The sequence below is a fragment of the Nerophis lumbriciformis genome, linkage group LG29 (assembly GCF_033978685.3).
Source record: "Nerophis lumbriciformis linkage group LG29, RoL_Nlum_v2.1, whole genome shotgun sequence".
NCBI lineage: Eukaryota > Metazoa > Chordata > Actinopteri > Syngnathiformes > Syngnathidae > Nerophis > Nerophis lumbriciformis.
In genome coordinates this window covers 24844248-24856957 of record NC_084576.2, presented here as the reverse complement: position 1 = coordinate 24856957, position 12710 = coordinate 24844248, and the positions used below count along the sequence as shown (strand labels likewise).

Sequence of the window (12710 nt, the reverse complement as noted above, 5' to 3'; positions counted from 1 at the left end):
TTCCTCTTGATGCTTTATTCAAAGAGAGGGAAATGGAGGATTACATATTTGGTATTAACATGTGGCATTGAGCGTGGTGTGTTCAGGTGCTCACGTGACATTGAGCGTGGTGTGTTCAGGTGCTCACGTGACAACGCAGCAGCATCACAGCAGGCCGCCGAGCAGGAAGTGAGGACGCAGCACAGACAGGATAGGGCCACGGGGCGCTCCCGCCAGGCAGTACGCCTCATCTGCGCTGACGTCGTGGGAACGCAGCGTCTTCAGCGCGTCGCCGCAGCGGTCCATGCCGCCGCGACACGTCATAGCGATGATGCTGAGCGGACTGTCGAGGACGCCGAACCGCCGCCGCATGGCCCCCAGCCGACACCAGAAATGCTGTGGGACGCCAGAACGTGAACGCTGGTTGAGTTGCCCGTGGGTCTGTGACGGTACCTGAGCAGCTTGGCTGTCTGCCGGCGTCGGGCCTTCGTCGCCACAGAACAAGACTCTGAGCTGCTCCGATGGACACAAGGACGTCTGCTGGTCCAACAGCGCTGACAGAACACCTGAGCGAGACCAAGCACACCGGGTATGTCAAACTCCTTTTTATTGAGGGGCGCAATTCATGTGACGGACCACGATAAATGAAGTGACGGACCAAGTTAAATGAAGTGACAAACCACGTTAAATGAAGTGACGGACCACGTTAAATGAAGTGACGGACCACGTTAAATGAAGTGACGGGCCACTTTAAATGAAGTGACGTAACACGGGCCACTTTAAATGAAGTGACGTACCACATTAAATGAAGCGACGGACCACGCTAAATGATGCAACGGACCACATTAAATGACGTGACGGGCCACTTTAAATGAAGCGACGGACCACATTAAATGAAGTGACGGACCACTTTAAATGAAGCGACAGGTCAACATTAAATGAAGTGACGGACCACATTAAATGCATGACGGACTATATTAAATGAAGTGACAGACCACATTAAATGCATGACAGACCACATTAAACGAAGTGACGGATCGCGTTAAATGAAGTGACGGACCACATTAAATGAAGTGACAGGTCAACATTAAATGACGTGACGTACCACATTAAATGCATGACGGACCACATTATATGAAGTGACGGACCACGTTAAATGAAGCGATGGACCACATTAAATGACGTGACGGACCACGCTAAATGATGCGATGGACCACGTTATATGAAGTGACGAACCGCGTTACATGAAGTGACGGACCACGTTACATGAAGTGATGGACCACGATAAATGAAATGATGGACCACGATAAATGAAGTGACGGACCACATTATATGAAGTGACGGACCACGATAAATGAAGTGACGGACCACAATAAATGAAGTGACGGACCACATTATATGAAGTGACGGACCACAATAAATGAAGTGACGGACCACGATAAATGAAGTGACGGACCACGATACATGAAGTGACGGACCACGATGAATGAAGTGACGGACCACGATGAATGAAGTGACGGACCACGTTAAATGAAGTGACGGACCACGATACATGATGCGACGGACCACGTTATATGAAGTGACGGACCGCGTTACATGAAGGGACGGACCACGTTACATGAAGTGATGGACCACGATAAATGAAGTGACGGACCACGATAAATGAAGTGACGGACCACGATAAATGAAGTGACGGACCACAATAAATGAAGTGACGGACCACATTATATGAAGTGACGGACCACGATAAATGAAGTGACGGACCACGATAAATGAAGTGACGGACCACGATACATGAAGTGACGGACCGCGTTACATGAAGTGACGGACCATGTTACATGAAGTGATGGACCACGTTACATGAAGTGATGGACCACGATAAATGACGTGACGGACCACGATAAATGAAGTGACGGACCACAATAAATGAAGTGACGGACCACAATAAATGAAGTGACGGACCACATTATATGAAGTGACGGACCACATTATATGAAGTGACAGACCACGATAAATGAAGTGACGGACCACAATAAATGAATTGACGGACCACGATAAATGAAGTGATGGACCACGATACATGAAGTGACGGACCACGATGAATGAAGTGACGGACCACGTTAAATGAAGTGACGGACCACGTTATATGAAGTGACGGACCACATAAATGAAATGATGGGCCACGTTAAATGAAGCGACAGGTCAACATTAAATGAAGTGATGGACCACATTAAATAAAGTGACAGGTCAACATTAAATGGCGTGACGGACCATATTAAATGAAGCGACAGGTCAACATTAAATGAAAAGACGGACCACGTTAAGTGAAGTAACGTACCACATTAAATACACAACGGACCATATTAAATTAAGTGATGTACCACATTAAATGAAGCGACAGATCTACATTAAACGAAGTGACGGACCACATTAGGGAGGTGATTCTATAATGTTTCAGAAGATGATTTTAAAAGAGAGACACACTTGCAGTGTGGCCTTCATGACTATTGGAAAAGAGAGATTCAGTAGTCCTCATACAGTACATGGGTACCTCTGTGGGAGGCGTGTGAAACCTCATCTTGATGCGTGGACAGGAAAAGCTGCACTTTGTTTTGGAGCAAACTCTCAATGAAGTCGTCCTGGCTGGCAAAACAGAACCTGCTGACTTCCAGACCTGCCACAGAGAAATATACATCTATTGAAGAGGCTGACAAAGCAGGCGTCTTTTCAATAGTGACGATACCAGACTTTTCTAGAAATTTCTAAGATGGCACCAAGTATTAAAAATGCACTATTTTTAAGTGTAAACATACACAATTCGCTGAAAAGTGTTAGCACGCTAATATAAGAGACATTAGCCTTATTCGAAGATGGTGCCACATCCAAAACAAGCTATTAAGCTAGCATTAAACGTTAGCATGCCATTAAGCTAGCATTAAACGTTAGCATGCCATGACCAGACTTTTCTAGAAACTTCTAAGATAGCACCAAGTATTAAAAATGCACTATTTTTAAGTGTAAACATACACAATTCGCTGAAAAGTGTTAGCACGCTAATATAACTGACATTAGCATTATTTGAAGATGGTGCCACATCCAAAATAAGCTATCAAGCTAGCATCAAACATTAGCATGACAAAATTAGCGTGCTAAAATAAGCGACGTTAGCATACTTCCAAGATAGTGCCAAGCATCAAAAGCCATGATTTTTAGGTTTAAACATACAAATTTAGCTAAGAAGCTAGCATAAAACTTTTGCATGCTAACAACAACATGATGACATTGGACAAGTTAGCGTACTTCTAAGATAGCGCCAATCATCAAATTGCACTACTTTTAGATGTACACATAAACAATTAGCTGTGAAGCTAGCACAAAACGCCATACCAATATTTAGGGCCCGAGAAGTGGAGCAAGCACCGCAAGGACCCTATTGAAATTGCTGTGTTCTTTATTCTTTTTCTGGTTTAGATTACCTTTACAGAGGGCCACCAAAAAATATCTGTTTCTCAGCTGTAGTCCGTATGGACCACAGCGGTATATTATTGTAATACACTTTTCCACCACTTGTGGCAGTAATGGCAATATCCAACAAACAGAAGCAGTCTGGCGCTAAAGAAGTCTCTAAAGCGCAAAAATTATGACCAAAGTGGTGAAACTATATTTACATTTGCGCTCGAATTTTATTGACAGTTAAATGAAATAATGTATTCATTATTAATTTAATACGATTTATTCTAACTGAACATAACTGTATGTACATTTATTTTTCATACTTATTTTTCTAATCAGCCTGACCCAAGCCTAAGGTTAATGTGTTAAATAAATAGATATAATTACTGAATATGATGAAAATCAAGAGAAAGATTTCTAATTCACAATAAATATTTGGGTGGGTCCCGGGCCCCTCTGTAGTGGAACAATTGGGCCCTCAGGTCAAAAGGGTTAAGAACCCCTGCTATAATGTACTGTAAGTAGATTTAACGTTTTTTTAGTGTTTATTATTGTAGCAATGTGGTCATTAAAGTTCGACATTTTGGTGATTTCTGATCATTTGTGAGGGCAGAGCAGCGTAAAGTGGAACAATTGGGCCCTGAGGTCAAAAGGGTTAAGAACCCATGCTATAATGTACTGTAAGTAGATTTAACGTTTTTTTTTGTGTGTTTATTATTGTAGCAATGTGGCCGTTAAAGTTCGACATTTTTGTGATTTCTGATCATTTGTGAGGGCAGAGCAGCGGAAAGTGGAAGAATTGGGCCCTAGGTCAAAAGGGTTAAGAACACCCTGCTATAATGTACTGTAAGTAGATTTAATGTTTTTTTAGTGTTTATTACTGTAGCAATGTGGCCGTTAGTGTTCAACATTTTTGTGATTTCTGATCATTTGTGAGGGCAGAGCAGCAGAAAGTGGAAGAATTGGGCCCTGAGGTCAAAAGGGTTAAGAATCCCTGCTATAATGTACTGTAAGTAGATTTAACGTTTTTTTTTTGTGTTTATTATTGTAGCAATGTGACCGTTAAAGTTCGACATTTTTGTGATTTCTGATCATTTGTGAGGGCAGAGCAGTGTAAAGTGGAACAATTGGGCCCTGAGGTCAAAAGGGTTAAGAACCCCTGCTATAATGTACTGTAAGTAGATTTAACGTTTTTTTTAGTGTTTATTATCAGAATCAGAATCAGCTTTATTGTCATTACGCAAGGTAACGAGATTGAGGCCATTCCATACAGTGCGATGTGTGCATGCTAGAAAAACAATGTGCAAATATATAGAAATATAAAAAATGTAGAAGTGCAATGAATATGGTGTGAAATGAATATATACATGAAAAAACAAAACAAAAACAGGGTGGTTGGTGGAATGGATTATTGCACCGAAGAGAAGGCAGTTATGAGGGACAATGGGGCAGTCCGTTCAGGATGGTTATGGCCCTGGGGAAGAAGCTGTTCTTTAGCCTGTTTGTTTTGGTTTTAATGCACCTGTAGCGCTTCCCAGAGGGCAGCAGGTGGAACAGGTCAGAGCCAGGGTGGGTGCTGTCCTTGATGATGGCACTGGCTCTGTTGAGGCAGCGGGAGGTGTAGATGTCCGTCAGAGAGGGGAGAGGGCGGCCGATGATCTTCTGAGCCGTCTTGACCACTCTTTGCAGCCTCTCCCTGTCTGCTGCAGTGCAGCTGCCTTACCATACCGTAATACAGTAGGTCAGCAGGCTCTCGATGGACGAGCGGTAGAAGGTCAGCAGCAGGTCAGGCTTCAGGTTGTACTTCCCGAGGACTCTAAGGAAGTGTAGCCGCTGCTGAGCCTTCTTGATGATTGATGTGGTGTTGACTGTCCAGGAGAAGTCATTAGAGATGTGGACTCCAAGGTACCTGAAGGTGTGGACCCTCTCTACACGCTCGCCGTTGATGTAGAGGGGGGCAGGGTCGGTGCTGCTCCTCCTGAAGTCGACGATGATCTCTCTGGTCTTGCTGGTGTTGAGAGCGAGGTTGTTCTCCGAAGACCAGGCCGTCAGCTTCAGGACCTCCTCTCTGTAGGCAGCCTCGTCACCCCTGGAGATGAGCCCGACCACTGTGGTATCGTCGGCGAACTTGACGGTAAGGTTGTCACTGTGGGCCGGACTGCAGTCATGGGTGTAAAGGCAGTAGAGGAGGGGGCTCAGCACAAAGCCCTGTGGGGAGCCGATGCTCAGCGTGCGGGAGGATGAGAGGTGCGGGCCAAGTCTCACATTCTGGGGTCGGTCCGTTAGGAAGTCCCTTATCCAGGCGTTTGTGAGAGGGGGGAGGCCAAGAGTGTCCAGTTTATTGCAGAGTCTGTCCGGGATTATTGTATTGAAGGCAGAGCTATAGTCCACAGAGAGCATCCGGACGTAGCTCTGCTGCTGCTCCAGGTGGTTCAGAGCAGAGTGGAGAGCAACAGCGATGGCGTCCTCTGTGGACCTGTTCGCCCGGTATGCGAACTGGTGGGGGTCGAAGTCTGGAGGGATATGGTCCTTGATATGCTGGAGAACAAGTCGCTCGAAGCACTTCATGATTACCGGAGTGAGGGCCACTGGTCGGTAATCATTCAGGCTGGTGATGGGAGACTTCTTCGGCACCGGGATTATTGTAGATGACTTCAGGCAGGATGGGATGACTGCCTGAGCCAGGGAGAGGTTGAAGATCCTGGTGAGGGGGGGAGCGAGCTGGTGGGCGCACGTCCTGAGCACCTTTCCAGGTACTCCGTCTGGTCCGGTAGCCTTCCTGGGGTTCACAGCCAGGAGCACTCGTCTGACACTGTGCTCCTGTACAGTGAGTGGAGTGGCGCCGGAGCCCGGTGGGGGCGGGGGCAGGGCTGGAGCAGATGAGTGTCGCTGGGGGGTTTCGAAACGGGCAAAGAAACAGTTAAGCTCCTCTGCCAGTGTCGTTATTGTAGCAATGTGGCCGTTAAAGTTCAACATTTTTGTTATTTCTGATCATTTGTGAGGGCAGAGCAGCGTAAAGTGGAACAATTGGGCCCTGAGGTCAAAAGGGTTAAGGATCCCTGCTATAATGTACTGTAAGTAGATTTAACGTTTTTTTTAGTGTTTATTATTGTAGCAATGTGGCCGTTAAAGTTCGACAATTTTGTGATTTCTGATCATTTGTGAGGGCAGAACAATTGGGCCCTGAGGTCAAAAGGGTTAAGAACCCCTGCTATAATGTACTGTAAGCAGATTTAACGTTTTTTTAGTGTTTATTATTGTAGCAATGTGGCCGTTAAAGTTCGACTTCTGATCATTTGTGAGGGCAGAGCAGCGTAAAGTGTACAAACCTTCACTAAAATATATTTGTCGAGGCTGGAACAAACTATTCATATTTACATTGTTTCTTATGAAGAAAATTTGCTTCACTGTACACAATTTGCAATTTACTAGGCCAGTTGAAGAGCAGCAGAGTAGAAAGATTAGAAAAATGATGACGATGAATGACCGTAATGTTTGGTACTGTTGACGATGCGAGCGCTCTGCCGCTGGCCCCTGCTGTCGGTGGTGATCAGAAGCACGTCGAAGAGCAGCAACTCCTCGGGATTTTCCGCCAGAAGACGTCGATTCACACTCTGCAACGCCTGGGGGGGGAAAAAAAACAACGGAGAGACGCGTTTTACGAACGACTGAGAAAGAATCCGAAAAACACTGATGACATCTATTAAACAAGACAAGAAGCAAGGAATTAAACAGAGACAGAATTAAATTTGGCTCAATTGAGGAGAAACGCGTACACCTGTACCCTTGCAGTGTCACCACGCTCTGACGAAAGATTGTACGCCTCCTCTTTTATTTGGACTTTCCCTGATTACATGGCAACAGCTGTTTCTATGGGAGGGGGGTCATAAACAGCCATCGCCTTTGGTTACAAAACAGTTCAAAGAAAAGGTCGGAAACAGTTCAAAGAAGAGGTGCCTGGAGCTTGGGCAGGTCATGCTTTCTCTCCGCTTTTGTAGATCTCCAGTCAAGACAAAATCTTTCTGTGGATTACAATACATCAAAGAAACCGACGCCTTCATGTCGCTTCCCATCGTACACAGTGGAGTTTTACAAGCCTTTTGCTTGGTAGGATCAAAGACAGCGTTTGTCCTCTCGCAGGGCGAGCTGAACTCAATGTAACACAAAGTTTTGTGATAACTTAAGATACAATTATTCTGACAATGTCAAAAATAATATTAAAATCAATTAAGAACATGAGAGCAACATGGGGCATCCTAAAGACTACACTTTATAGACTGAAACATAGAAATTGATGTGAATTAAGTAGCGGAGCGAATCCTTTGCTGGATATTGATTCCAATATAAACAAAGCAGTTATTCAAGCGCTCAGCTACTTCGTTCATATTGTAATTTTGTATATTTCCGTCTAAAAAGTATTGTAGGTACTCTTTCTTATTACCATTACTTTTGCCCCATGTCGTTATCATGTTGTTTGTTCTTGTCTAATAAATGACTGCAGTGTTCTTTTCTACATGTGCGAAGTATGCTGGTTAGCTTGTTCTTATTTATTTTTTTGCACTTTTTTGTGTTATGAATATTCTGTGCAATGTATTTTAAACCCTTTGTCATCCGTGGTTGACTTTTGTTCTTTTGCTTGGTACTACGTTGTTTCCATGGGCAATGTTTGTCATAAAGCATCAGGAAAGTATTACGAAATGATCATATGCATCATCTAAATCATTTTCACTGTACACATTCGCCCAACTTTGTTGTCCTAGTTCATTCTCAAAAGTAGAGATGTCCGATAATATCGGCCGATAAATGCTTTAAAATGTAATACCGGAAATTATCGGTATCGGTTTCAAAAAGTAAAATGTATGACTTTTTAAAACGCCGCTGTACGGATTGGTACACGGACGTAGGGAGAAGTACAGAGCAGTTGCGTCTCCCAGTTATACTTGCCAACCCTCCCGGGAGACCCCCGAATTTCAGTGCCCCTCCCGAAAATCTCCCGGGGCAACCATTCTCCCGATTTCCACCCAGACAACAATATTTGGGGCGCGCCTTAAAGGCACTGAATTTGCGTGCCGGCCCAATCACATAATATCTACGGCTTTTCACACACATAAGTGGTCAACAGCCATACAGATCACACTGAGGGTGGCCGTATAAACAACTTTAACACTGTTACAGATATGCGCCACACTGTGAACCCACACCAAACAAGAATGACAAACACATTTCGGGAGAACATCCGCACCGTAACACAACATAAACACAACAGAACAAATACCCAGAACCCCTTGCAGCACTAACTCTCCCGGGACGCTACAATATACACCCCCCCGCTACCCCCAAACCTCCCTAACTCCACCCACCTCAACCTCCTCATGCTCTCTCAGGGAGAGCATGTCCAAATTCCAAGCTGCTGTTTTGAGGCATGTTAAAAAAAATTATGCACTTTGTGACTTCAATAATAAATATGGCAGTGCCATGTTGGCATTTTTTTCCATAACTTGAGTTGATTTATTTTGGAAAACCTTGTTACATTGTTTAATGCATCCAGCGGGGCATCACAACAAAATTAGGCAAAATAATGTGTTAATTCCACGACTGTATATATCGGTATCGGTTGATATTGGAATCGATAATTAGGAGTTGGACAATGTCGGAATATCAGATATCGGCAAAAAAGCCATTATCGGACATCCCTACTCCAAACACACGTCAAAAGTGGTAAAGGAATGGCTAAGTCAGGCTAGAATTAAGGTTTTAGAATGGCCTTCCAAAAATCCTGACTTAAACGTGTGGACAATGCTGAAGAAACAAGTCCCTGTCAGAAAACCAACAAATTTAGCTGAACTGCACCAATTTTGTCAAGAGGAGTGGTCAAAAATTCAACCAGAAGGGTGGGGGCTTTCTTCGTATGCAAGAAGTTGTCTCTTCCGTTTGAATGTTAGACCAATCCAAGAAGCCGGTATGAATGTATTGGTGTGGGCTGGTCTCCTGAAGCTTTAGTAAAACTTGATAATATTCCTATTCTGTCTTGATGGTCCTTCTTACTCTGCATATATGTCATCTGAAAGAACTTGGGATTGACCAGTTACTTTAATTCCCTGAGAGGGAATACTGGGCAGACGCAACACTACCAATAGTAAATATGCCAGTGCCATGTTGGCATTTTTTTTCCATAACTTGAGTTGATTTATTTTGGAAAACCTTGTTACATTGTTTAATGCATCCAGCGGGATATCACAACAAAATTAGGCATAATAATGTGTTAATTCCACGACTGTATATATCGGTATCGGTTGATATCGGAATCAGTAATTAAGAGTTGGACAATATCGGCAAAAAAGCCATTATCGGACATCTCTACTCAAAAGTGATCATAGTTTTCTCTGTACGTAGTCTTTTAAATGTCCCTTTGTCATCCATATTTCTCTTTTTATGGTTTCAATCACAGATTGTGAAAACTGGTAGATGATCGGCGATGTCTGTTACCAGTAGACCCCTTGTCGTCTTATTATCAAAATCCTTAGTAAAGATATTATCAATAAGTGTAGCACTGTGACTTCTTTTTCTGCTCGGCTAAGTGATTTTGGGATACAAACTTCATTGTATCCATGAAGTCATCAATGGCCTTTTGCTTATTTGGGTTTAAGAGGTCAATGTTGAAATCTTTGACTGATTTCGGCGAAGGTTGCCTTCATCCAGTCCTCAAACCTGTTAACAAGACATAAATTCCCCCCCGACCCCTGTTGAACTTTCACCTGCAGCAGTAAGAAGGCCACGCCCACACCGTGCACCTCGTCGCCTTCATCGGCAGCCTCGAACACGGCAGAAGACGAGATGGCGACGACCAAGGCTTGATCGGCATCTTTCTGCAAAAATGGCACATTTAGAGCTTTTTATTTTTTTATGTTTGTCTAATGACTCAGCCGGACCATCTATAAATATTCCTACTTTATAGAAACATCAATGTATGATAATATAACACATTTTCTCTCATTTTGCAAGATAGAACAGCTTTCCTTAGTTAATTATAAAGGAATGGCAGTGACTAAATTCCTGCATACACAAGCATGATATGGAGTGGCATTCTTTTATAATGATGACATCTCCCTTTTAGATCAATTAGGAAATTGTAGTAAAGCTGAGGACATGTGACAAATTAAGGACTGTTACTACTCATGTGTTGTAAGTAGAACATAGATTTAATCAAGTTATATTATTTGTAGGACAACTTTGATGACCACTTCCGGTTTACAAATCTACGGGTGGAAATAAAAACAAAATGTTTAAACAGAGTACGCCTTTTATTCAATTAATACAATAATAACAACACAGCGAACACACATTTTATACAGTTTGATTGTACAAAACATTAGTTAGATAAGATAGTGATTTTTGTGTCGTTTTTTCGAAGTGTCTAATGGAAATTAAACATTTCGCTTGAGGTAAAACATACCTGCCTCACGTCGGAGTTGGGGGTGGTGGAGACCATTTGTGCAAGTATAACTTCAGTCCCAAACACCAACTTTAACTTAAAAACAAACTCGCTGGATGAAATGTTCGTCCATTAAAAAAGCAGGACTTCCGCCTTTTTGCCGCTTTTTCTTCTTCGACCTGACTGACGCGTGTCTGCTCACTGCCGCCACCTCGTGTACACCGGAAGTTAAACACAACTCCGCGTATTGTTTTTGTTCCTAAATTTAGAAATTATATGCAAACGTTGTTAAATTAAGGTATGTCTCATAAACCCATTCGCCTTACCTAAAAACATAAATAAATGTGTTTTATTAGTGACGTGATGACGTTAGTGCGGGTGTCACGTCTCAGCCCCGCCCACGACCGTGATGGTTGACGGTGAAACTGGTCAAACAGGAATCTGCTCGTCCTGTTCAAACTTATTCGTGGACTTGTTGCTTCCAGAGGACTAATATTCCCTCCAAGAGTCCGGGGGTCGCCTTAGGTAAAGAACTTTCGACTTTGTTTGACGGAGCGACGTACTTTTTTTCCTTTTTTTTTTGTACCTATTTTGCTTCTGAAAGTTCAGGTGTGTCCAGGTGGTCAAGCTCAAAGGTGATTGGCTGACACCGACGTAGGCCGCGACGTTTGTTACACTTGAGAACTTTGCATTGACGCTGTCAAATAAGTTTGTTATTGTTCTTTCATTGGTACACAAGTACTAGTACTACTTCAAATACTGCTTGTTTTTGTGTTGCAATAGTGCTGATAATGTTGCTAACATTAAGGCTAATTGTCATGAAGCTAACACAAACTAGTGCATTCCTAACATTGTGTGCGTGTAAACCGGCAGCTGCATGCTAAGACTTGGTTTGCAGACAAAGCAGTGACAAAAACCGCTCTAAATCAATTTCTCACCTGACAAAGAGGCTAACTGGGGCTAAAACGCAACCACAAGATGCTCATTTAGCTCCTTTTTTATTGAGGGCCACCTCGCATTTATGGCTGCCTTCAGGGGGCCACATTAATTAAAGTGGCGGACCACATAAATGACGCGATAGACCGCATTAAACGACATGGGGGCCACCGTCAATTACGTGGCGGACTACGTTAAATGACATGGCGGGCCACAAAAAATGAGACGGAGGGCCACAATAAATGATGTGGCAGACCACGATAAGTGAGATGGCGGACCACAATGAATGAAATGGCGGGCCACGATAAATGACGTGACAGACCACTAAAAATGACATGGCGGGCCACAATAAATGATGTGACAGACCACTATAAATGAAATGGCGGGCCACAATAAATGATGTGACAGACCACTATAACTGACATGGCGGGCCAAGATAAATGATGTGACAGACGTTATAAATGATATGGTGGGCTACGATAAATTACGCGACGGACCACGATAAATGACGTGACAGACTACTATAAATGATATGGCGGGCCACAACAAATGATGTGACAGAACAATATAAATGATATGGCGGGCCACAATAAATTATGTGACAGACCACTATAAATGACAGGGCGGGTCACGATAAATGAGATGGCGGACCACAACGAATGAAATGGCAGGCCACAGTAAATGACGTGACAGACTACTATAACTGACATGGCGGGCCACGATAAATGATATGGCGGACAACATTAAATGACGTGACAGACCACTATAAATGACATGGCGGGCCACGATAAATTATGTGACAGACCACTATAAATGACATGGAGGGCCACAATAAATGACGTGACAGACCACTATAAATGACTTGGCGGGCCACAATAAATGATGTGACGGACCACAATAAATGACGTGA

The 12710-nt window shown here is 43.4% G+C and overlaps 2 protein-coding genes across 5 annotated transcripts in view; one reads left to right on the top strand and one right to left on the bottom strand.

Moving 5' to 3' along the window:
• Nucleotides 1-11361, bottom strand: LOC133572031 (cytosolic 5'-nucleotidase 1A). Its single transcript, XM_061924656.2, has 7 exons — nt 11191-11361; nt 10886-11075; nt 10188-10298; nt 6920-7055; nt 2531-2653; nt 433-545; nt 1-375 (listed from the first exon to the last, which is right to left on the bottom strand). The coding sequence occupies exons 2-7, from the start codon at nt 10919-10921 to the stop codon at nt 145-147; spliced, it is 750 nt and encodes a 249-aa protein (XP_061780640.1). The 5' UTR covers nt 10922-11075; nt 11191-11361; the 3' UTR covers nt 1-144.
• The window catches only part of LOC133572030 (GRAM domain-containing protein 4-like), a 28781-nt gene continuing 27317 nt past the window's right edge, over nt 11247-12710 (top strand). For 3 of the 4 annotated variants that reach the window (XM_072911906.1, XM_072911905.1, XM_061924652.2), the window contains exon 1: nt 11247-11389. The gene's annotated coding sequence lies outside the window, so the exon portion shown is untranslated. Of the gene's footprint in view, nt 11500-12710 lie in introns of all 4 variants that reach the window. The other variant, XM_061924651.2, reaches the window with a different exon arrangement.